Raw genomic sequence first — 25,794 nt, forward strand, 5'->3', positions numbered from 1 at the left:
CCAGACCCTCCAACAACCACGCGGGGCGCAGACTCCCACCCTGCGCTCCCGGCCCAACGCCGCTGAGACCCCCCCACTCTCCACCCCCAGCACCCGTCCCTCCGCCCACGCCTGCCCTGTGCCCCCAGACCCCGCCGCCGGGTGCCCACCCTTGCCCTCCGCCCCCACCCCTCCGTCGCCTGACCCTCTACTCCCAGCCCCTGCCGCTTGCTCTCTGCCGCCGGCCCCCGCCCCCTGGCGTCCGGACCCAGACCCTCCACCCCTTGGCCCCCGCGCCCTCTGCAGCTGCGCCACGACCCCTCCCGCACACCAACCCCGGGTTTGTCCAGGCCCCTCCTCTCCTTTGCGCTGGCTCCCCGAGCTTCGCGGTGGCTTCTCCCGCCCTCCTCATTCCCTCTTGTCACCAGCGCGCTGTGACGGCGCACACGCGGGTTGTGTCTTTTCCCACAGCGTCCGCTCATTTCAGTTATAAAGCGAGGTTACCATACAGCAGGTTCGGGATTCCAGACTCAGCGACATTTCGCCACCCGTGTAACTTAGCTTCTTTCACGTCCCGCAAAGCACAAGGCACAAAAAAGCGAGATGGACAGGAGGTAGGAAGCTAACCAGCCCACCCTGGAGTCCGTCTGAGCGCCCTGTTGAGAGGAGGCCTCGGTCAGGGTCTCTGCTCAGTACTTCCCGCTTTCTAAATCCAAGCGGGGAACGACCTCTGTTCTTTCCTGAGGTCAACCCTGCAGAGCCTTCCACCAGCTGCCGTTTGGAAGTGGTCAGACATAGAGGGGTCAGTGTCTGGGGAGTCTGACACCTGGCTGCAGAAATCCTCTTTTTTAAAAAACGTTTGTTTTGAGACAGAGCGTAAGCAGGGGAGGGGCAGAGAGAGAGGGAGACACAGAATCCGAAGCAGGCTCCAGGCTCTGAGCCATCAGCACAGAGCCGGACCTGGGGCTTGAACCCATGAACCGTGAGATCATGACCTGAGCCGAAGTCGGAGACTCAACCGACTGAGCCACCCAGGCGCCCCCCCACCCTCTTTTTTTTTTTTTTCTTAATTGAGCGAGAGAGATGGAGAAAGTGTGCAGGTTCACGTGCCCAAATGGGGGAGGGCAGGGGGAGAGGGAGGGAGAGACTCTTAAGCGGGCTCCACGCTCAGCTTGGAGCCCCCACAAGGCTTATTACCCTCCTGATGGTGAGATCACAATCTGAGCAGAAATCAAGAGTCAGAGGCTTACCTGACCGAGCCTCCCAGGTGTCCCCCACATCCTGTCTTTTTAAAGGGGTTTGATCAGGCCTGGCCTTTGCCGTCCTCTCTCTTTCCTTCTGCTGGTTATCAGTTCTGACTGTGTCACCGGCTGATGCTGGTCTGGGCGATATCCGGTCTCAGCTGCAGTGCCCTGAGCTGCTCTGTCGTTGACACAGGCCCCTGCTTGACGTGAGTGGCTCTGTCTTACTCTCTACACTTCTCCTCGCCATCCCCTTCCCTTCCTCATCCAAAGACGGAGAGTGAGATCTGAAGGAAATAATTGGTTCTAAGGAGGCTGAAAAACATTTTGGATTCAAGGAACTTTCTACACAGGAATATTGTAATAATAATGGCATGCATGGAGTCTCACCAAGTTCCTGGCACCCCTATTTCTGTTTAACCCTCATAAATGGGTATTATCCCATTTTATGGTTTAGGAAACAGGTTCAGAAGGGCCAGATGACTCTCCAATGTTGCCCAGTAAGGGGCAGAGCCTGGACTTGAGTTCGAGTTCGGGCCTGACCAGGCTCCCCACTGCTCTGTGATAAGAAACAAGAGATGTAATGACCCCGGCTGCTGGAGGGCCTGAAATGATAGTTACTTTGAGATTTTCCCTAACTCTCGAGTCTTCTTTTGGCTCTCTCAGTCCAGATTTCCTTTCTGAGCCTGGAAACCATTCTTGGGTTGAAAGATAATGTTTGCCTGAATAAATTAACTTATTTGACAGACCTTGAGTAGGAAACTGAAATTTGTGTTTTCCTGGCACTCCAACCTGATGTATAATTATTATGAAACTGTTGTGAAACTTCTGTTGCTTTATAAAGATAACTACTGTTTAATGTTTTCTTTGCAGTTAGTATATGTGAAAGAATAGGTAAGCTTGGAAATATGCACATAATTGAGGATTTTCATGAATCTTCTGTGTAATATACTTCCTCATTCACGCTTGATTCTGTTGTCAAAAAGACACTGAAAAGATAATTATTATAAACATTCCTTACGTTCTTACCCTAACCTTCACTCATGTATCAGGTTACCAGACCCACCGTCAGTTGATTTTCTTCACCTTTTAACTGGTGATTATGTGAAGGGTTGCTCAATTGTGTTTTGTACTTACAACAGTGTAATATTTTGAATGTGTGTTTACGTGAAATCTTATACGACAGTCAGCCTAAAACACTTGCCCATTACCACTCAAGATCCTGTTGAAGTGATGTTTTGAACTTTTTAAAACTAGTGCCAAACTGTAAGTTTCAAAATATTCTTATCTCTTATCTTAATTCAACAATACATATTGTGATTAGCAACAAATCTTAAGGTTATTGTGCAAATGCCTTCACAAATTCCTCTTGTCCCGGTGCCCTGGAAGCTGCACTTCCCTCTTGAGAATTTGTGGTAACCCAGAGACTTTGCTTGGAACCATAGAAAGCCAGTCATGGGTTCTTTTAGCATTGCCTTTCATATAATCTCTCTACAACAAAAATTTCTGGTTTACTTATTGCTGAGTTTTGCATGAGCTATTCACATTCTCCTTCTATACAAAGGCTAAAATTCAGTATAATACTCATCCAAGACTAATTTAATGGGTGGTATTTCATTTATATTCATTGGAACACTTGTTAATAAGTCATCTTTTAATAAATAATCTTACGGGGGCGCCTGGGTGGCGCAGTCGGTTGAGCGTCCGACTTCAGCCAGGTCACGATCTCGCGGTCTGTGAGTTCGAGCCCCGCGTCAGGCTCTGGGCTGCCCCTCCCCCGTTCATGCTCTGTCTCTCTCTGTCCCAAAAATAAATAAACGTTGAAAAAAAAAATTAAAATAAATAAATAAATAAATAAATAAATAATCTTACGGAATTGCTGGCACATTTAGGTAGATTTTATTAAACCAATTGGTAATTACCTGTTACATTCATTTTCTCTTAAACTTCAATTTAGCTAGTTAGTCATACTTTTTGTAATAATTTCCTATTGTCACCACCTGTCAAAATTTGACATGTTCTCATTTGTTTTTAGTAAATCTAATGTTGATTTTTTGTGGTAGTGGGAAAAATCTCATTTTGATTTTAACCTTAGTGTTCTCCACTTGAATTTAGCAAATAGTTTTTGCATATACATAGTGTTAGAAGCAGAAGAAGGTATGTATTATAAGACAGCTTCTGCTCTCAAGGTTTAGGGAGTATAAGAAAATACACGAATTGAAATAGAAGACCCAGTAACATTGTTTATAGAACTTTAAGCAAGGAAAATACTAGATCTGATTTGGGGAGGTATGGACAAGAAGAGGTCAAGATTAGGGAAGGTTTTCTAGAGGAATTATCATTTGAACTGGCTCAAAGAGTAAAGAGTATTTTTCCGGGGGTTTGAGAAGGTCTGTCGGTGGGACAGCTAATAGTCCAAATTGGCGAGAATGTGTAGAGGAGCGGCAGGATATAACGTTGAAATCCTTTTGGGTCAGTCTTTGCCAGGGTGATATATTTAACTTTATGGAAGAAAATGGTAGACTTTGAAGCATATTTAGCAGAGAAGTACTACAAGTGTACCTGAGTCCTCTCCACCTCTGTTTTAAATCCTTCCCCCTTTTATTTTGTAATTCTTTCTCTGGATTTTATCTTTCTCCCTTATTGGGTAGTTTTCATTGGCATTAATACATGTCTTATTATCACTCTTATAACATAGAGGGTATATAGCTGTATGAAAAGAAAGTATAGTACAATGTTAATTGTAGAATTCAGTGGTAAATGTATGGATGTTTACTATGAAATTCTTTCAACTTTCTTGTATGTTTGAAAATTTTATAGGGGCGCCTGGGTGACTCAGTTGGTTAAGCATCTGACTGTTGATTTTGGCTCAGGTCATGATCTTACTATATCATAGGATTGCACTTTGGGCCCAGCGTGGAGTGTGGAGTCTGCTTGGTATTCTCTCTCTGCCCTTCTCCCCCACTTGCGCTCGCTCTCTCTGCCTCTCTCAAAATAAATAAGTTGAAAAAAAAATTTTATGAAATGCTTGGGGGAAAATCCCTTGAACTTCACTGTCTCTTTAGGCTATTGCCCCAGTTTATCAATACAGTGAAACTCTGAGCCGTTCTCAGTGCTCTTGATTCAGTTTTCAAGTGTGATTTCAAGTTTTCAAGCTCCACTGAAATTTCTCTATGTCACTGTTGACCTACATCTTGTAAGAGTCAGTGGCCAATTTCCTATCCTCATTCCCTTTGATATATCAGTGGTATTTCATTCATTTAAAAATGATTGAATGCCTACTATATGCCATGTACCATTCTCATCAGTGAACAAACATAAAAATCCCTTTCCATATAGAACTTACATTCAAAGGTGGAGAGACAGACAACACACTAAATATGAAAAGTATATAGAATATTAAAGCGTTAAGTAATAAGGAGAAAAATAGAAACAGAGATAGGAAGTACTGGGGGTGTTTTTAAAGAAGTTGGTCAAGGGAAGGTCTTGCTGTCTAGGTGGCATGATAGATCACATTTCATCCCTCCCTTGGGTCACTTGGCTCTTTTTGACTTTGTGTACCGACTAGGTTTTCTCCTGTTTCACTGGCAAGCCCTCAGTTGTTGGCTGCTTCTCCCCTGGGTCTCTTAAGCACTAGAATCCTCCCACCCCCTGGAAATAGGTCCTTTGTCTTTCTCTTCCCTGTGTTCTTTTCCCACACGATCTTATTCAGTTTCATGGCTTCAAATGCCATCTTTATGCTACTGACTTCCAAAATTATATATCTAGCCTATAATATTCAGCATATTTTCATTTTTTGCTACTTCTAGTAGACCTAGAAGTCGCCTAGCTGGCTCAGTCAAGTTCAGACCCCACGTTGGGCATAGAAATTAAAATCTAAAAAAAATAAAAGTACTATAATCAGAAAGAGTAGCAAAGTTCCTCTCCCCCACTTCCACGAGACAAACTTATTCCTTCCTAGGTCTTACCTGCTTGGTAAGGGATGCGGTTTACTCATTTATTCAGACCAGAAACCCAGAGTCATTCTTTATTCCTCCTTCTACGCTCCACTTCCCTCATTTAATCTTCTATAAATCCGAATAACTCTACCTCTGAAATACATCCTGAATCCAGTTGTTTCTTGCCATTTTTCGCCACTATCACAATCGAAGATGCTAGAGCTCTCATTTGGACTATTGCTATAACCTCCTAACACATCCCTCTGCTTGCTTGCTTGTCTGCCTACAATTCATTTTCACAGCACCCAGAGTGAGTGGTTAACAAACAAAGGAAATCTATAAATCAGAGCACTGCCTAGCTTAAAACTCTCGAATGGCTTTCCCCCACACTTGGAATGAAATCCGGTATTTCTACCATGATCCACAAAGGCCTTTATGATCTAGCCTCTGTGTATTTCTCTTCTTTAATATTCTTTTTCGCTGTGTTTACTATGCTTTGGTCAGAATTGCTTTTCTTTTTTGTCTTCCTTACACAGACCAAGCTTATTTCCATTTCAGGGTCTTAGCATATGCTGTTCCTTGGATTTAGAATGCTTTACTCCCGGAGTTTCATATGGCTGCCACCTAAATGAATTCTCCTTCATCTTTAAATAAATTCTCCCTGTCACACCCAGAACGCTAACCTGTGCTCTTCCCTCTTTTGCCACTATTCTCAGGGTTTCAGGCTCTCATCATTTCTTCCTTGGATTAATGCAGTAATCTTTTAGCTGAGTTCCCAATCTTTGGTCTTACCCTACTTTAATCTGTGTGCCACTCTGTTCCCTCAGTAATCTTCATTTGTTTCCACAAGAAAGAAGATCCATTTTATTTCTTGATAGATGAGGAAAAGACATTTGAAAACATTCAATACCTAAAAGGCTGATGGGTTCAAATTAAACAGTTTTGGCTAGATTCCATCATAGGTGATGTTGTGTATTTCTCATGGTATTACATCACCTAACACCTATTTGTTTTACCACTAGTGATGCTAAGATTGACCCCTGTATTAGGGTGGTGACAGCGATCACTACATTGTGCAATTAGTTTTTCCCTTCTAACTAGTCTGGTCTCCTAGTATTGCTTTGACATTATACAAATGTTCTTTATCAAGCATTTACCCAAGTTTTTTAAATTTTATTAAGCTTTAAATTTTAATATGATACAGTGTTTGAAAAATTCTATACATTGCTCAGCATTCATCATGATAAGTATACTCTTTAATCCCCTTTACTCCCCATAACCTATTTCACCCATCCCTCTACCATCTATCCTCTGGTAACTATGTTTGTTCTCTATACTTAGTGTTTCTTGGTTTGTCTCTCTCTCTCTCTCTCTCTCTTCCTTTGTTCCTTAAATGCCACATGAGTGAAATCATATGGTATTTGTCGTTTCCGATTTATTCCATTTAACATTGTACTCTCTAGCTCCATCCATGTTGTTGCAAATGGCAAGATTTCATTCCTTTTTATGACTGGGTACTACTCCATTGTATGTACGTGCCACATCTCCTTCATCCATTCATCAGTTGATGGACACCTGGGCTGCTTACATACCTTGACCAATGTAAATAACGCATCTATAAACATAGGGGTACATATATCGTTTTGAGTTAGTGTTTTTGTATTCTTTGGGTAAATATCCAGTAGTGTGATTACTGGATTATAGGGTAGATCTATTTTTAATTTTTTGAGGAACCTCTATACTGGTTTTCAGAGTGCTGCACCAGTCTGCATTCCCACCAACAGTGCACAAGGGTTTCTTTTTCTCCACATCCTGGCCAACACCTGTTGTTTCTTGTGCTTTTGATTTTAGCCACTGTGGCAGGTGTGAGGTGATACCTCATTGTAGTTTTGATTTGCATCTCCCCGATGATGAGTGATGTGGAACATCTTTCCATGTGTCTGTTGACCATCTGGATGTGTTCTTTGGAGAAATGTCTGTTCATGTTGTCTGCGCATTTTCAATTGGATTATTTGTATTTTGGGTGTTGAGTTGTATAACTTCTCTATATACTTTAAATAGTAATCATTTACTATGTCATTTGCAAAGATCTTCTCCCATTCCACAGGTTGTCTTTTAGTTTCATTAATTGTTTGCTGTGCGGAAGCTTTTTTTTTTTTTTTTGATGTAGTTCCAATAGTTTATTTTTGCTTTTATTTCCCTTGCTTCAGGGGACCTATCTAGAAACTATTGCTACAGCTGATGTCAGAGACATTACCCTGTGTGCTACCCAGATGGTTTTAATGCCAAATAATATTTATGACTGAATCAGCATTTCATTAAGGTTTATAAAACTGAGGCTTTTTTTTTTTTAAGCTTATTTATTTTGAGAGAGAACATGCATGTGCATACTTGTGTGTGAGCAGGGTAGGGACAGGGGTGGGGGGGGACAGAGAACCCTAAGCAGAGAATCTCTATGCTCACAGCGCAGAGCCCAATATGGGGTTTAATCCCACAAACGATGAGATTGCGACCTGAGCTGAAATCAAGAGTCAGACGTTTAACCCACTGAGCTACCCAGGTGCCCCCCATTCAGTTTTAACATAACTGTGCCCTGATTCTTGTCATTGCAAATATTTTTTCTTACTTTGAAAATAATTCCTAACATCACTAATATACTTATTCGCTTAAATCTATAATACAGAGAAAATGATCTTAAAACTACCAATGCCAGTATCATTACAAACAATAAAGATACTAAAGGAAATTTAAAGTTCTTTTATACTTCTTTTTGGTGCTTGAAATACATCCCACTAAGAATGTACAGTCAGAATTTTGTGATCTGAGGTCCCTTGAAATAAACCATTTCTCAATATGGCTATCACCAATTTAATATTCACTTAAGTTTACTTATTTCTGTTTTTGAATTTTTATTTTTAATTTTTTTAGAGAGAATCTTAAGCAGACTTAAGATACCAATGTGGGGCTCAAATCATGATCCTGAGATCATGGCTTGAGTCGGACGCTTAACCGACTGAGCCACCCAGGCGCCCTTCATTTATAGAATTTTTAAATTTTAGGTTTTTTTTTTTAAAAAATGACAATACATACACATTTTTTTTAAATTTTTTTTTCAACGTTTATTTATTTTTGGGACAGAGAGAGACAGAGCATGAACGGGCAAGGGGCAGAGAGAGAGGGAGACACAGAATTGGAAACAGGCTCCAGGCTCTGAGCCATCAGCCCAGAGCCCGACGCAGGGCTCGAACTCCCGGACCGCGAGATCGTGACCTGGCTGAAGTCGGACACTTAACCGACTGCGCCACCCAGGCGCCCCTACATACACATATTTCAAAGCTCAAAACTCTATATAAAGGTATACACCAAGAGATCTTGCTTCTGTACTGTTCCCCTATCAGGTAGGGTCCCAACAGGAAGCAGGTGGCACACTCAGATGAGGACAATTTGTGGAAGATTTGTTTACAAAGGGAGTAATTACAAATGTGTGTAAGGCTATAAAGGAATTGGAAGGACTAGAGGAATTGCAGGGTTAGCATGATGGATCTTTCACCACCCAAGGCCCAGAGAGGAAGGAACCCAGAAGGAAATTTGAAAGGGTGGTGACCTATCGAAAGACACAGCTAACTAGAAGCCACCTCACAGAGAGGGAAGTAAGGGAATAAATACCCTGACCCTATTCTTTTCCTTCCCTCCTGCCAGAGCTCCCCATTGGCCCAATCCAAGTAGAAGCCAAAAGGCATGAGAACCTATTGATACAGGGCAGAAAGCAGGGTAGAAAATGGACCAGGAGGAGCTCCTGGGTGGCTTAGTTGGTTAAGTGTCCAACTCTTGATTTTGGCTCAGGTCATGATCTCATAGTTTAGTGGGTTCCAGCCCGTGTCAGACTCCGTGCTGATGGTGTGGAGCCTGCTTGGGATTCTCTGTCTCCCTCTCTCTCTGTCCCTCCCCTACTTGTGCTGACTCTGTCTTTCTCAAAATAAATAAATAAACTTAAAATTAAAAAAAAAAGAGAGAGAAAAGAAAAGAAAGTGGACCAGGAGAGGCAGACAGGTATCCAACTCAGTTTCCATGTCCTGCTCTTCACCTTGTATAGATGACCATTCATTTCTTGATCGTCTTTCAGTGTTTTCTTTTTGCAGATGCAAGCAAATATGTATGTATTGCTATCTCTAACTCCTCACTTCTCATTACATCAAAGTTCATAGTTAGTTTTTTACTATATATGCTGTTATGCACTTTTTTTACTTTATCCTCTTCTGTTCTCTTTCTGCTGTGTAATTCTCCGTTGTGTAGCTGTTATACAGCTATTTCAAGCATTCCCTTAATTTTTGGACACTTGAGTTGTTTCCAGTCTTTTTCTGTTAGAAACAACCTGTAATGAATTGCATAATTGTGTATTTGCCATTGTACAGTTGTGCACATAAATCAGGGAGATAGATTTTTAGAAGTGGAATTGCTGGCTCAAAAGATGAATGGATTTAGATGAAGTGTTAGTATCCAAAATATATACAGAAGCTAAACAACTCAACACCCAAAAATCAAATAGTCCAATTAAAAATGGGCAGACAGCATGATCAGACATTTCTCCAAACACATCCAGATGGTCAACAGACACATGAAAAGATGCTCCACATCACTCATCATCAGGGAGATGCAAATCAAAACTACAATGAGGTATCACCTCACACCTGCCACAGTGGCTAAAATCAAAAGCACAAGAAACAACAGGTGTTGGCCAGGATGTGGAAAAAAACCCTTTTGCGCTGTTGGTGGGAATGCAAACTGGTGCAGCCACTGTGGAAAACAGTATAGAGATTCCTCAGAAAGTTAAAAACAGAACTAGCCTATGATCCAGCAATCGCACTACTGGTTATTTACCCAAAGAATACAAAAACACTAATTTGGGGGCACCTGAGTGGCTCAGTCAGTTAAGCGTCCAACTTCAGCTCAGGGCATGATCGTACGGTTGTGAGTTCGAGCCCCGCGTCGGGCTCTGTCCTGACAGCTCGGAGCCTGGAGCCTGTTTCAGATTCTGCATCTCCCTCTCTCTCTGCCCCTCCCCTGCCCACTGTGTCTCTCTCTCTCTCTCTTTCTCTCAAAAATAAATAAAAATTTAAAAAACCCCCCACAAATTCGAGGGGATATTCCACCCCTATGTTTATAGATGCATTACTTACATTGGCCAAGATATGTAAGCAACCCAGGTGTCCATCAAGTGATGAATAAAGAAGTGATACATATATATATATATATATATATATATATATTTACATTTATATATCCACACACACATACATATATATATATATATACCACATACATACATACATATATACATACATATATGTATACATACACACAGTGGAATATTATTCAGCCATAAAAAATGAATGAAATCTTGCCATTTGCAAAGACATACATGGAGCAAGAGAGTATAATGCTAAGTGAAATAAGTCAGAAAGACAAATACCATATGATTTCATATGTGGAGTTTAAGAAACAACAAATGAACAAAGCAAAAAAGAGACAAACCAAGAAACAGATTCTTAACTATAGAGAATAAACAGATGGTTACCAAAAGGGAGGTATGTAGGAGGATTGAAAAAATAGGTAAAGGGGATTAAGAGTATGCTTATCATGATGAGCATGGTGTAATATATGAAACTATTGAATCACAGTATTGTATACCTGAAGTTAATATATGTTCACTATACTGGAATTCAAATAAAAAATAAAGATGAATGGATTTATAATTTCATTAGCTATTGCCGAATTTCCCCTCTATAGGAGTTGCATCATTTTGTAACTCCAACAACAATATATGAAAGGGTATGTTTCCCTTCTGCCTCACCAAAGGCACGTGTTTTCAAAGTTTTGGAATTTTGCCAGTACGATAGAACTGGTAGTCAATACAGTTTTAATTTATATTTTTCTTATTATGACTGAGCTTAAGTATCTTTTCATATGTTTAGGCGCCTTTTATATTTTTCTCTGAATTGCCTTTTTATATCCTTTGCTCATTTTTCTGGTGGGTTATTGTCTGAGAAATCTTGATAAAACATGTCTGAAAAATTCACTGCTATTCCTAAAATCCTCCAATGGTTTCACATCATCTTCAGCATAAAGTTTAATTTCTCTCTTATAAGCTCTGCTCCACCTATATAAAATTATTTGCCATTTTTTACTGAAATGGTACCATGCTCTCTTCTCGGTTCCTATGACCAAGCTGTTGTCTTTTCCTGGGATGGTATGTTTACCCCCTCCCCAAACTTCTTAATTACCCTTTAAAACTTAGCCCCGAATCATCTCCTGCTAAAGTCTACTCAGAGCCTCCAGTAGCTAGTGCTTCTCTTAAGTGTGTCTAGGTGTGTTAATTTTATTTTAGAACTTACTATAGTGGATTATAATTCTCTGCTTTTTGTTGGAAGAGTATATAGATTTTGGATTCAGACACCTCCAAAACATACAATTTGTTTGACTTTGAGTCTCTACTTTTTAATTTATGAAACACAAATTAAAACCTACTTCATAGGATTGTTGCAAAGACTGGATAACAGATGTAGGAGTACAGCTAGGAGACACCTGAATGTGGTGTCAACAAGGACTTGAATGGGCAGAAGGATGGGAAAGAAGGAGGAAATGGGAGGAGGATGTGCAGAATTGGAATGAAAAGGGACTTAGCATGTTAGTTAAGAAATCAAATGAATGGGGGGCGCCTGGGTGGCGCAGTCGGTTAAGCGTCCGACTTCAGCCAGGTCACGATCTCGCGGTCCGTGAGTTCGAGCCCCGCGTCGGGCTCTGGGCTGATGGCTCAGAGCCTGGAGCCTGTTTCTGATTCTGTGTCTCCCTCTCTCTCTGCCCCTCGCCCGTTCATGCTCTGTCTCTCTCTGTCCCAAAAATAAATAAACGTTGAAAAAAAAAAAAAAAGCAAATGAATGGAAATATTGAGGTTTGGAGACTGGAGAGTGATAGTGTAATTTTTATATCTTTGAGTGATGATGACCTAAAAGATAATTCTTCCAGAATTATTATTTTCCTTATGTTGATTTTGCGTTTTTACAGCAGAGGTCCCCTATCTGACCATTATCAATCTTGGTTTGTTTGTTCGTTTGTTCATTCATTCATTCTTTTCAGCAGATGAGTCTTAAGCTAACACTGGCTGGTCAGTAGGCTCTTAAAATGTTTCCTGACCATCCTATCTGAAGTTATGTCTCCCAGTTACCCTCTATTCCATCACCCAGTTTATTTCCTTACTTACGATACTTAACTCTAGTATGGAATTGTCTTTTTTTGTCTTTTGTCTCTCTTAATAGAACATAACCTTCATTAGGCTGGGAGGTTTTTTGTCTTCTTCTTTTGCTATATCCTTAATAGCTATTAACATAATAGCTATTCAAAAGATATTAATGGAATAAATTAATTTGGGTAAGCAAGTGTTTATTTTAGGCAGATTTTAAATAAGGATTGACCAAAACTGGTTTCTCTTTAATTCTGTTACAGTGAGATTTAATTCAACTCGATTAGTATTCACTTTGTCCTATCTGGCTTATAATAGCTTTCAGTCAACCCAAAAAGCCATGTTTCATACCCAGTCATTAATTGAAACTTAGCTGAATAAATTTATAGCATTTTAACCACTTCTGATTCTTTTTAGAAAGATTACAAACTGGGGCGCCTGGCTGGTTCAGTTGGTAGAGCATGCGAGTCTTGATCTCAGGGTTGTGAGTTCAAGCCAAGATCGTAAACTTCTAAAACTAAGCCATATTTCCACTGGCTGGCAGTATTTTCTTTGTATTCTCTTCCTCCTGTTCTGGCATTGGAAATTTAAGTTCCTTGCAGATATGGGAGAAGGAATGTGATTGATTGATTGATTGATTGATAGGTAGATAGATACAGATGGCAGTAGCAATGACACAGCACCTTGGAAATTGTCTTAGAGCAAACTGTGGGCTCATGATTGTATAACAATTTGGCCTTTGGATCAGGAATGCCCAAGACTACACCCCCCGCCCCCCCCCCCCCCCCCCCGTTTCAGTGATTTGCTAGGAGGATTCACAGAACTCAGCGTGTAGTTGTACTCAGGATTGTTAGGTGTTACAGCGAAAGGGAACAGAGCAAACTCTGCAAGAGGGAAGGCACATGGGACAAACTGAAGAAACCAGGCACGAGGTTCTAAGAATCCTCCCCCAGTGGGGTCACACAGGACAGGCAACTCCTCCAGCAATGTGTAGTGGCAATATACATGAAATGTTGTCTACCAAAGAACCTCAAGCAAAGACTCAGTGCCCAGGATTTTTATTGGGGAATGGTCAGCTAGGCACCCTCTGTCTAGCACAAACCAAAATCTACCAAAATTCCAGACTCCTAAAAAGAAAACAGGCGAGGTGTCCAGCATCAATCATGTCGTATAAACACTTTCGGCACAGTGAGACATTCTTACCAGAAAGTGGTGGAAACTCTCCCAAAATACAAATCCCCAGATGACAGCCAATCTTGTGAGCAGGCCTTTCAAAGGATTGCAGGCTCAGACCTGCTCTATAACTTTTCTGTACCTCCACCTCCTACAATCATAAGTATTCCGGCAACCTTATTCTAGTCCTTGGGATATCTTGGACATACTTAGCCATTTTTTAAAATAGGTGATAGTTAAAAAAAAAAAAAAATTAAAAAAAAAAAAAAAGAGAAAGGGGCGCCTGGGTGGCGCAGTCGGTTAAGCGTCTGACTTCAGCCAGGTCACGATCTCGCGGTCCGTGAGTTCGAGCCCCGCGTCGGGCTCTGGGCTGATGGCTCAGAGCCTGGAGCCTGTTTCCAATTCTGTGTCTCTCTCTCTCTGCCCCTCCCCCGTTCATGCTCTGTCTCTCTCTGTCCCAAAAATAAATAATAAAAAAAACGTTGAAAAAAATAATTAAAAAAAAAATAGGTGATAGTTAATCATAAAATGGAATGACTGAAATTCAGAGAGGTTAAATGAGTTGCCATAGTACAATATTTAATGATGGAAGAGAGTTGGGTTTAGATCCACTTGCTTAGATCCTTAAATTTAGGCCACTTAATACTCTGCCATAGCTGCATGGAAGAACGCGGTGATCTATATAAAATTGGTCACATGCATTTTAAACATAGACAAGACAGTACTACTCTTTAGACATGTGTATTGGCTATATTTCACTTTCATTGTTGGCTTCTTTGTCTCTGGGCAAGGTTTTTTATTGTTAACAAGGGATAACTTTTCTCTCTGTCTTTTCTTTCCCAGGAAAATCTAATGTAATGGATGCACTTAGTTTTGTAATGGGAGAGAAAACAGCTAATTTAAGAGTGAAAAATATTCAAGAACTCATTTATGGAGCACATATTGGAAAACCTGTCTCTTCTTATGCGAGTGTAAAAATTGTGTACGTGGAGGAAAGTGGAGAGGAGAAAACATTTACAAGGATTATCCGAGGTATTTTTTTTGTAGATACTTGCTTATGAGTCCTTTGATTTTTCAAAAGTTAAGTCAGATGACCTGTTTTTTATTTATTTGAAGGGTGTGATTTATTATTTCACTGGCATAGTAAACTAGAGATTTGGAGGTTTTTTTGTTTTCCTCTCTTCGATTGCAAATCTCAGAAGTAAATAATAGAACCTGTATGAGTCTCCACTAAGACTCTTTTTTTTTTAATTTTTTTTTTTCTTTCAACGTTTATTTATTTTTGGGACAGAGAGAGACAGAGCATGAACGGGGGAGGGGCAGAGAGAGAGGGAGACACAGAATCGGAAACAGGCTCCAGGCTCTGAGCCATCAGCCCAGATCCTGACGCGGGGCTCGAACTCCCGGACCGCGAGATCGTGACCCGGCTGAAGTCGGACGCTCAACCGACTGCGCCACCCAGGCGCCCCTCCACTAAGACTCTTTTTAAAGCAGACATATTTGTTCAAATTTCTCTACTGTCAGATAGCATTTTTCTACTGGTTATTAGGTTAAAATGATGGAGGTTCTTTACGTATGTTTAACTTTTTCTTAGTGATGAACTGAGTATATGTGTATATATATATATATATATATATATATATATATATACACATACACATACATACTTACTAAAGTTTAGAGAAAGAGAGACCATGCATGCGTGTGTGAGCAGGGGAGGGGCAGAGAGAGAATCCCAAGCAGGCTCCACACTGTCAGCAAGGAGCCTGGCACAGGGCTCAGTCTTACAAGTCATGAGATCATGACCTGAGCCGAAACAAGAGTCATATGCTTAACCAACTGAGCTACCCAGATGCCCCTGTATTTTTGGTTTGTATAGAAAGTTTTTGTACCACTGAGTAGCAATTTGAGTGAAATCTATGAATTTGTATTTTGTGATTTAAATCCTATAATTCCTGTTTCCTGAAGAAGCAAGATTGAGAGTTGTTTATGAATATCTTTTCTATATGTTCAGAGTTTACAGAGCCTCCATAATATAGGCATGTCTTGGTTTTGGTTTTTTGTTTTTGATATTTCATTCTGGTGCACTAGAACATGGACTTAATTTTCTAATGTATAAATACTATTTTATTAATAAATACTTGTGTACCTATACCTTAATGTGTAATTTAAGTATTTTTACCACTTTATCACCTAGGTATCTTTATTGGTGAATTTTCTTTCTCACTTTTGGGTTTTTACTCAAAAGTCTCTGTTTCAGTAAGGATTCTCTAGCCTACTCTTTATTTACTAAATCGTCATAAATTTATTTTTCCCATCTTTATTGAGGTATAATTGACAGGTAAAAAACTGCATGTATTTAGGGGCACCTGGCTGGCACGGTTGGCGGAACATGTGACTCCTGAGCTTGAGGTTGTGGGTTTGAGCCCCAGGTTGGGCCTGGAGCTTACTTTAAAAGAAAAAGAAAAAGAAAAAATGTTAATTTCACAAAATTGCGTGTATTTAAAACCTGTATGCTTTAATATACACTGTGAAGTCAGTACCACAGTTGAGCTAATTAACATGTACCACCTTACATAGTTCCCATTTTCTTTGCATGCAGGCACTATTGTTGTGTGTGTTTGTGGTGAGAATACTTAAGATCTACCCTCTTAGCAGATTTGAAGTTTATAATACAACTTGTTAACTGTAGTCACATTGCTCTATGTTAGATCCCCAGAACTTAGCATCTTGCATAATGGAAACTTTATAATACTTGACCAACATCTCCCCCCGTTTTTTCTCCCCTTGGCCACTGGCATCCACCATTCTATTCTGTTTCTATGAGTTTGACTATTTTAGATTCCACATATAGGTGCATTCATGCAGTATTTCTGGGCTCTCTATTCTGTGCCATTGGTTTCTGTGTCTGTTTTTATGCCAGTGCCATACTGTTTGGATTACTGTGGCTTTGTAATATATGTTCAGACCAGAAGTGCAATGCCTCAGCTTTGTTTTTGCTCTTAGCCCATCTGTCTTTGTTTGGGCTGCTATAACAAAACACCACAGACTAGATAGCTTATAAATAATAGAAACTTATTTCTCACAGTTCTGAAGGCTGGGAGTCCAAGCTCAGGTTGCCAGTACGGTCAGATGAGGAGCTCTCTTCTGGGTTGCATACAGCTCATTGTGTTCTCACATGGTGGAAGGAACTAGGGAGCTCTGTGGGGTCTCTTTTATAAGCCCACTAATCCCATTCATGAGGGCTCCACAGCCACAACTTAATGACCTCCCAAAGGCCCCACCTTCTAATACCATTAGGATTTCTACATATGAATGGGGCGGGGGGGAGACATAAGCATTCATCCTGCAACACTATCCTGTTTAAAATTGTAATGTCTGTTCCCTGTCACAGAAACTTCCATATCCCCTTCCCAGCTCTCTTTTACTTCTTAGCACTTAACATTTTCTCACATCTTTATTGTACTTACATATCTCATTTTTGTCTGCACTGTGGGATATATAGGCTCCTTGAGATCCAGACTGTCCTCCGTTTTGTTCACTGCTATAGAATTCTCCTTGGCATAGAGTAGACATTCAATAATTGTTGACTGATTGAATGCGTTTATTAATAACACCTATGTTGTTACATAACTGGCCACTTCAATAAGAAAAATAATTTTACTGACCTTTGAATAGTTGTTACATGTCTGGCATTTATAGTTCCAATAACAGTTCTATTCTCTTAGGGGGATGCTCGGAATTTCATTTTGATGATAATCCAGTGACTCGTTCTGCTTACATAGCCGAGTTGGAAAAGATAGGCGTGATGGTCAAAGCACGGAACTGTCTCGTGTTTCAGGTAAGGAGCTGTACTCGTTTAGTTGGCTCATGATTTTGAACATGCATCCACATATTTTATGTTGATGTGCTTTACTGTTTTTGAAAGGGAACTGTGGAGTCGATTTCAATGAAAAAACCCAAAGAAAGAACCCAGTTTTTTGAGGAAATCAGCACTTCAGGAGAGCTCATAGGAGAATATGAGGAAAAGAAAAGAAAGTTACTGAAAGCTGAAGAGGATGCACAGTTTAATTTTAATAAGAAAAAAAATGTGGCTGCAGAGCGCAAACATGCAAAGTTAGAGAAAGAAGAGGTAAGGCGTCGTGGAGATGGAACCAGTAACTGTTGGACACAAAGGCTTTTGTCTGTCAGCATTGCTAGGTATTGGCTTTGGGTTACTAAAAAGATTTTCTTTTTTATGATGTAAGACAAATAAGGCCCACTCTTCATCAAAAATAAGCTTTTTGACGTAGTCTCTACTGTTTTGCTTCCTAAATAGGCATTGCTACCTGAAGTACAAAAATGTCTGATTTTCCCAACTAAAAATAAGCTTGAGGGGTGTATATCTTACATGGCATGGGCTTTCAACTTTTGGATCTTGTCCCTTTACACTCTCATAAATTATTGAGGTCCCCGAGGAGTTTCTGACCGATATTTATTGTGTTTGAAATTAAAACTGAGAAATTTAAGAAATATATTATAATGATCAATGTAAAAACAGCAATAAGAAACATTACACACTAATATAAACAACATACTTTTATGAAAAATAATAGCATTTTGTAAAACTAACCAGAAGGGTGACGTTGTTTTACATATTTATAATCTCCTTAATATATGGCTTAAAGGAAGACAGGTGAAGGCTCCTATCGCCTTCTGTATTAAATCTTATTTATGTGAAGGCCTAGCAGCTTTACCCACCATTGGCTTTTGCACCATCAGTGTAAATGTCAACACAATGAAAAAGGCAAATGAAGTCTTACTATTATTATGGAAAGAGTTTTGACTTCAGGGGCTCCCTAAAAGGGTATTGGGAACCTCTAGGAGGCCCTAGGCATGCTTTGCATATGCTGTTCTGTGGTATTTCTTGGTGCCCTTTACAATGCCTAGTAGAGTACCTCCTTTATGGTTGATAGTTCTTTGCGTTTAGAGTGATCTTTGTCAGCGTACCTGGGTGGCTCAGTCAGTTAAGCATCCGATTTTGGCTCAGGTCATGATCTCGTGGTTCGTGGGTTTGAGCCCCATGTTGGGCTCTGTGCTGACACCTTGGAGCCTCCTTCGGATTCTGTGTCTCCCTCTCTTTCTGCCCCTCCCCTGCTCACACTCTGTGTGTGTGTGTGTCTGTCTCCATCAAAAATAAACATTAAAAAAAATTTAGATATTTGTCAAATGCAAATCAGACTCTGTTCTCTTTTTTTTTTTTTTTTTTAAATGTCTATTTTTGAGAGAGAGCTAGCAAGCGTGAGTGGCGGAGGGGCAGAGAGGGAGGGAGAGAGAGAATCCCAAGCAGGCTCCTCGCTGTCAGTGCAGAGCCCAAAGTGGGGCTCGGACCCACGAACCATGAGATCATGACCTGAGCCAAAACCAAGAGTTGGACGCTCAATGGACTGAGCCACCAAGACGCCCCAAATTTTGTCTTTCTCTTGCACAAAACCTCCATCAGTGCAGTGCTTCCCACTAGTGTCCCTGTCCAGCCTACTGACCTAGACCATCACCCACCTCTCAAGCTTTGGTTTCCTCTACTCTCCCACCACACTGGCCTTTACTATTTATTGAACATACCGTCCTCACTTCTAGCTTGAAGCTTTTGCTATTTCCTCTGCTTGGATAGCTGTATGCCTGATTTTTTTCATGGCCAATACTCTCTCATTCAAGGTTTCATTGCCATTTTCTCAGGTAGGCATTTGCTCTCCACACCACCAATCTAAATTGGCCTTCCCCTCCCTGGTACGGCTGTATTACCCTATCGTTTCTCTTGTAACATCTATTGCTGCATGAAATTATCTTGTTTATTATTTGTTTGCTTGTTTAATCTCTAATCCCCCCCCCCCCATTAAAACAACTAGATTATAAGGTTGTAAGAGTAGGGACTTTTTCTGTCTTCTTCCTTCCTATATTCCCAGCAGCAAAGGCCTGGCACATAGTAGGCAGTCAATAATATTTGAAGAAATAAAAGTGTTGTGTTTCTCACTGTGATGTTTGTTTCTTCATATTTTTACATGTGCGTATGTGTCCTTGGGTTTGTTAGTGGTAAGGGGTGGTATTGGTGAGAGTCAGACTACGTTTTTTCATAATATACTGAAACAGCTTTCAGAAAGTAGAGTTGCAGAACATTAAACATTATGAGGACAGTTAGAATCGTTGAAATTCCTATTTGTTACGGTGTCATGGCAGATGGCTTTTTACCTGTTACTTGGAATACGTCATTGATTAGGAGCTTTTCTGTCAAGGCAGCCCATTCCTTTATTCCTTTATTAAGAGTACAAATGGTAAAGAAATTCTTCCATTGTCCATATACTTTAGAATTTTAATATTCCTGTTCTATTAATAGAAAAATTATATCTTATAGCAGGAATTTTACCTGGAATTCTTGGATTTAATGTTGCTAGGGATCCTATAAGTCATTCAACTTTCTTCAGTTTACAAATGAGGAAACTGATAGCAAAAATGTTAATGGTGAGGCACCTGGGTGGCTCAGTTGGTTAAGTGTCCAGCTCTTGATTTTGGCTCAGGTCATGATCTCACAGTTTGTGAGATTGAGCCCTACATTGGGCTAAGTGCTGACAGTGCGGCACCTTCTTGGGATTCTCTCTCTCTCTCTCTCTCTCTCTCTCTCTCCCCCCCCCCCCTTCCCTCTCTCTCTGCCCCTCCCACATGCGTGTGCGGGCTCTCAAAATAAATAACTAGAAACTTTAAAAAAAAGAAACATGGGGCGCCTGGGTGGCGCAGTCGGTTAAGCATCCGACTTCAGCCAGGTCATGATCTCGTGGTCCGTGAGTTCGAGCCCCGCGTCAGGCTCTGGGCTGATGGCTCGGAGCCTGGAGCCTGTTTCCGATTCTGTGTCTCCCTCTTTCTCTGCCCCTCCCCCGTTCATGCTCTGTCTCTCTCTGTCCCCAAAATAAATAAAAAACGTTGAAAAAAAAAAAAAAAAGAAACGTTAATGGACTTGCCATACTCTGAGGTCCAAGGTCCAAACAGAAATGCGATGAGGACCCAGGTTAGCAGGTGCCACTTCATTGTTCTTACCACCATATCACTGAGTATATGAGAATAAAATCTGGTTTACTGGTTTGTTGTGTATGTGTACCCAGAAGCCTCCAAATAATGCTACTTTTGACAAGAATTAACTTCATAAATTTGATAACTTGTGAATGATACTTAAATAATAAATAATTTGATTCCTTAGAGATCATTTGTTGGTACTCTCGCTGAGTTTATGAAAGGTCAACTTCAGTATATTCCCTTTTAACTGTTACTGAACTGTACTGTTTTATAGGCAGAACGTTACCAGAGTCTCCTTGAAGAACTGAAAATAAACAAAATACAATTACAGCTTTTCCAACTATATCATAATGAAAGGAAAATTAATTTTCTGAACACCGAGTTAGAGCGTGTGAACAGGAATTTGAGTGTCACAAAAGAGTCTCTTTCTGATCATGAAAACATAGTTAAAGCCAAGAAAAAGGAACATGGAATGCTAACTAGAAAACTACAACAAACAGAAAAAGAATTAAAGTGAGTTTTAAAACATAGTTATTACCAGTTAGGTTTTATGTACATTGATAAATAAAAATATAAATGACATTTTGAAAGTTGATTTTTTAGATAAACTTTTTACTTTGGAATACTTTTAGATATACAGAAAAATTACAAAGATAGTAAGAGTTCCCATATTCCCCACATTCAGTTTCTCCTACTTAATAACATTATTAATATGATACATGTGTCAGAATTAGTGAACCAGTGTTCATGCACTACTGTTAACTGAAGTCCATGGTTGACTAATATTTTCTCTCTTTTCCCCAGTGTCTTTTGTCTCTGGTCCAGGACACTATGTTACATTTGTTAACCTGTTTTTGTGAGCTCCTCTTGGCCGTGACAGTTTCTCAGCCTTTCCTTGTTTTTGATGACCTAGATAATTTTGAGCCATATTGGTCAGGTTTTTTTGTAGAATGTCTCTTAATTTGGATTTGCCCGATAGTTTCTCATCATTAGTCAAGGTTTACGGATTTTGAAGGGGAAGGCCGCAGGGGGTAAAATGTCCTTCTCATCACATCGGGAATATCTACATATAATATGTTATATGACCTAGCATTTGTCTAATACATCGTAATATGAGTTGCCATCATTGTTGCTGTTGACCTTCTCTCGCCTGTCCGTAACCTCCATGGCAATAGCGAGCAACCTGGCTTCCACGGTCAGCCAGTCATTTTCAGTTCTAGTAATCATCCGTGGCGGTACTGCTGATGTTAACCCATACCCTCATGGGGAGCAACTTTGGCAATGAGAGTACAGTGCCTGTGCACAGGTCCTCTTGCTTTTAGTTTTATAGACTTGACTCATTTTCAGAGTTACTTAGGTTAGCACCTTTCCTCCCAATCCCCTTCAGGAAGGTGATTTCATACACTGGTAATACAGTAGATTCTTTGGTCACATTTTGTATTCCATCTGGATCCCTTAGCCTCCTAAGTGATTTTTTTAATTTGTATACATTACATTAAGGTTCACTCTTGGTGCCATGAAGTTCTATAGGTTTTCACAAATGTACGATGTCCTATATCCACCATTATGGTATCATACAGAGTGGTTTACCACTCAAAAAATTTCCCTGTGCTCCACCTGTTCAGCACCTCCCCCCCAACCTCTGGAAATCACTGATCTGCTTATAGTCTCTGAAAGTCAATTTTTAAAGTTTATTTTAAAATGTATGATTTGATCAAAAGAACTTTCTTCCCTTATATGGTATAGATTTAATTTAGTTTAAAGCAAACTTTATTTTCTTTTTAGATCTCTTGAAGCACTTTTAAATCAGAAAAGGCCTCAATACATTAAAGCCAAAGAAAATACTTCTCACCACCTCAAGAAATTAGATGTGGCTAAGAAATCAATAAAGGACAGTGAAAAACAATGTTCTAAACAGGAAGATGACATAAAGGCCCTGGAGACAGAGCTGGTTGATTTAGATGGTGCATGGAGAAGTTTTGAGAAGCAGGTTGAGGAAGAAATCTTATACAAAAGGCGAGACATTGAACTAGAAGCCAGTCAGGTGAACAAGTCAACATATGAGAAAACTATTATTTCAGCTTCTTAGAAATAACTTAAAGGATGTCCTCTCTGATACTTTAAGAGTTTGACCTCAGACAATCCTCATCTCAGTGATGGGGATTGAAATTTTTCAGCCTATATGCAGAATGTATCTTTAGGGTATTTTTGTTTTATAAGATTCGATGGCATTATAACCTTTATGAGTTCATTGAAGTCATAGAAAATACTTCAACAAGACCACATGGTATCATTTTGTAATAAAATTAGGTAATTGATATTCTTATGTTTTTGAGGTAATCATTTTTCCTTACGGATATTATAAAAACTTAAAAATCAGATATACGTGGCTTTGAAGAAACATGACCACTTAATTGGCAGGAGGGAAGTTGATTGTTTGAGGTGGTTTAAATGTGGTGGTGAATTAATATGCAATTTGGTATGTAAGATTTAATTATAACAAATGGGAAAAAAATAATTATGACAAATTGGTAGTAGAGCTCCCATAATTTTTAATTCAGAGTTTTCAAACATTCTCTCAACTGACTTTTTATCATTTATCTTTCATTAATGTTATGATAATTTTACATCATAAAATATATACCAAAAAAACTGTATAAATAAAATATTTGATTTTATCTGAACTCCTTGCATGTGGACTGTTAATGAGTTTAATCCCCTTCTTGTTTTATTTTTTAATCCCCTTTCTCTTTAAGTTTTTCTTGCAGAGACTTTATAGAGTTGGTTTTGAATCCTTATCTGTCTCTCTATCTAGGCAGTTTTAAATAAGAAGAGGTTCATTTTACGTTCACATTATCTTACCTGGAAAAGATAACCAGTTATGATCCGATTTACTTAAAACTGATAAGATTATCTTCTAGTCAAAGGATGTCACATAAAAATTTCCTCTCGTGTTTCTTCTGTGAGTTAGTAATATTTTAATACTCCTTATACAGCTGGATCGTTATAAAGAACTTAAGGAACAAGTAAGAAAGAAAGTGGCTATAATGACCCAACAACTGGAAAAGCTGCAGTGGGAACAGAGGGCTGACAAAGAAAGACTGGCATTCGAGAAGAGGAGGCATGGAGAAGTTCAGGTACCTCTGTTTGTGCGGTCACGACGGGGAGTTACCATCAATGAAATGGCATTCTCTTTTTGTGTCAGCTTTTCAGTATATGAATGGATTCACATTAGGCATAAGCAATTAATTTAAAAGTTCTGGGTTCCTTGTTTTGCCACTTAGTGTCCTTCAGGTGCTCCTTCATCATGGTCTAAGACAGAAGCAGAAAGCACCTTCTTTCATGTAATCAGTGTTTTCTACACACCCATGTGGTGATGGGCATGAGCACATCACACAATTTTTTTTTCCTTCATGTGTTTTAGTTCAGTGAGGTGAGGAGGAGGATAAATAAAGAGAAAAAACAGACAAGTATCTTAACAGAGGTGAATGCAAGGCCCTGTGGAAACATCAAGGACACAGCCCAGGAGGAGCCTGGGAGCTTACTGCACTGCATGGGAAGTGACCATCAAGGCCGCATGATAGTGCTCTGCCCTCCAGTTAGGCAGACCTGGCTTCCGGCCAGTCTCCTCCTGTCACGGGTCTGTGTAGTCTTGAGAAGTAACTAAATTATTTAACTTGTCTGGGCTGGGCCTTGATTTCTTCATTTGTGCAAGAGGGACCAATGAGTCTACCAATGAGACTCATTGGTAGACGGGAGGTTGAATAAGATGAAAGCGTGTGACAATATACGAAGTGTCTGGTCTTTTCCTCTATGCCTCATGACCTCGTTTTCCAAAGAGTGAGAATTGGACTCCAAAATTATTATGGCAATTCAACAGATCACAAATCGTGATATTTTATACAGTCGGTGGGCCATCCTAAAAATATGACCATTTCTGATAAGAATTGTAAAGGGTAAATGGTTCTGAATTACATATACATTTGACTTATAAGTAAATATTTGGAATTTAGAGGAAAACGTTGATTGATTACTTTGCCAGGCACGTTGCATTCGTTGGCTCCTGTACATCTCACAATAATAACAAAGAGTAGGTATTTACTCTAGGGTACAGATGAGGAAACTGAGGATTGGGATTTCAAAATGAAATATGTCTGTGGAAATGGGTCTGACGTTTTCCAGAGAAAACAGCAATAATATTATAGCGTAGTGTTTATTTGTACATACCACGTATATAGCATTTTACGGCACTGCTCTGAACCCGATTTATTTATTTAATATTCAGACAAATTTATGAAGTAGATCCTAGTATTATTATGTTCTCATCCTGGATTTTCCTCTTTTCTAAGTTTTCTGCCTTGGTGACTTATATTCCCATAGATTTGAATGTCATCCGCTGATGACTCCCCAATTCGTATCTCTTCCTCACAACCTCATATATCCAGCTGCTTTGTCAGCACCTCCTTTGTGGATGTTGAATAGATCTCTCAAACTTAATCCAAGCCGAGCTTCTGATCTTCACCCCCACATGCTTCCCACACGTAATCTTTCCCATTTTAGGTGATGAGATTCACTCTTACTGGTTGCTCCAACCAGAAAACTTGGGTTCCATCTTTGACTCCTTTAGGGAATTGTGCCGGCTCCACTTTGTACGTGTACCAAGTCTCATATCGCTTCTCCACTGCCCTGCTGGTCCCGATCACCATCTTCTTGTTTGTTTGTTTGTTTGTTTGTTTGTTTGTTTGTACCACTCTGATAGCCTGCCAGGTTTTCCTGTTTCCGCTGTCGTCTCCTCTACAACGGCCTCAGCACAGCAGCCAAAGAAATGGTTTTCATATCTAAGATGATGACACTTGCTCTTTTTTACTTCCTCCAGTAGCTCGCCATCACACACAAAGTCAGGGTCCTCGAGTGCCCTCCATAGAGCTACCTGGTCGCTTGCCCCTCCCCCTCCAGTTTACCTTTCAAATCTCCGCTTTATCTGTTCTCCCTCTTACTCCCTGTGATCTGGCTGTACTGGCCTCCTGGAACATGTTGGACATATTTCTGCCTTCAGGCCTTTGCACCGGTTATTCCTCTGCTAGGAACAAGCTTGCCCTACATTTCTTCATTTGCCACTCCCTCACTTCCTGCAAGTCTTTGCTCAGATGTTGCTTTCTCATTGAAGCCTACCCTGACCTCCCTA

The 25,794-nt window shown here is 40.1% G+C and overlaps 1 protein-coding gene across 7 annotated transcripts in view; it reads left to right on the forward strand.

The window, feature by feature from the left end:
* Positions 1 to 25,794, forward strand: part of SMC1B (structural maintenance of chromosomes 1B) — a 76,880-nt gene that overhangs the window by 854 nt on the left and 50,232 nt on the right. For 3 of the 7 annotated variants that reach the window (XM_025926719.2, XM_086712019.1, XM_086712020.1), the window contains exons 2-7: positions 14,412 to 14,600; positions 17,297 to 17,409; positions 17,497 to 17,700; positions 20,884 to 21,122; positions 22,395 to 22,653; positions 23,606 to 23,746. In XM_025926719.2, the coding sequence (XP_025782504.1) occupies positions 14,412 to 14,600; positions 17,297 to 17,409; positions 17,497 to 17,700; positions 20,884 to 21,122; positions 22,395 to 22,653; positions 23,606 to 23,746 (1,145 nt within the window). Of the gene's footprint in view, positions 1 to 184; positions 594 to 677; positions 782 to 14,411; positions 14,601 to 17,296; positions 17,410 to 17,496; positions 17,701 to 20,883; positions 21,123 to 22,394; positions 22,654 to 23,605; positions 23,747 to 25,794 lie in introns of those variants that run through there. The other 4 variants (XM_086712017.1, XM_086712018.1, XM_086712021.1 and 1 more) reach the window with 4 other exon arrangements.

Source organism: Puma concolor, chromosome B4 (assembly GCF_028749965.1).
Source record: "Puma concolor isolate L17-30 chromosome B4, mPumCon1.1.hap2, whole genome shotgun sequence".
NCBI lineage: Eukaryota > Metazoa > Chordata > Mammalia > Carnivora > Felidae > Puma > Puma concolor.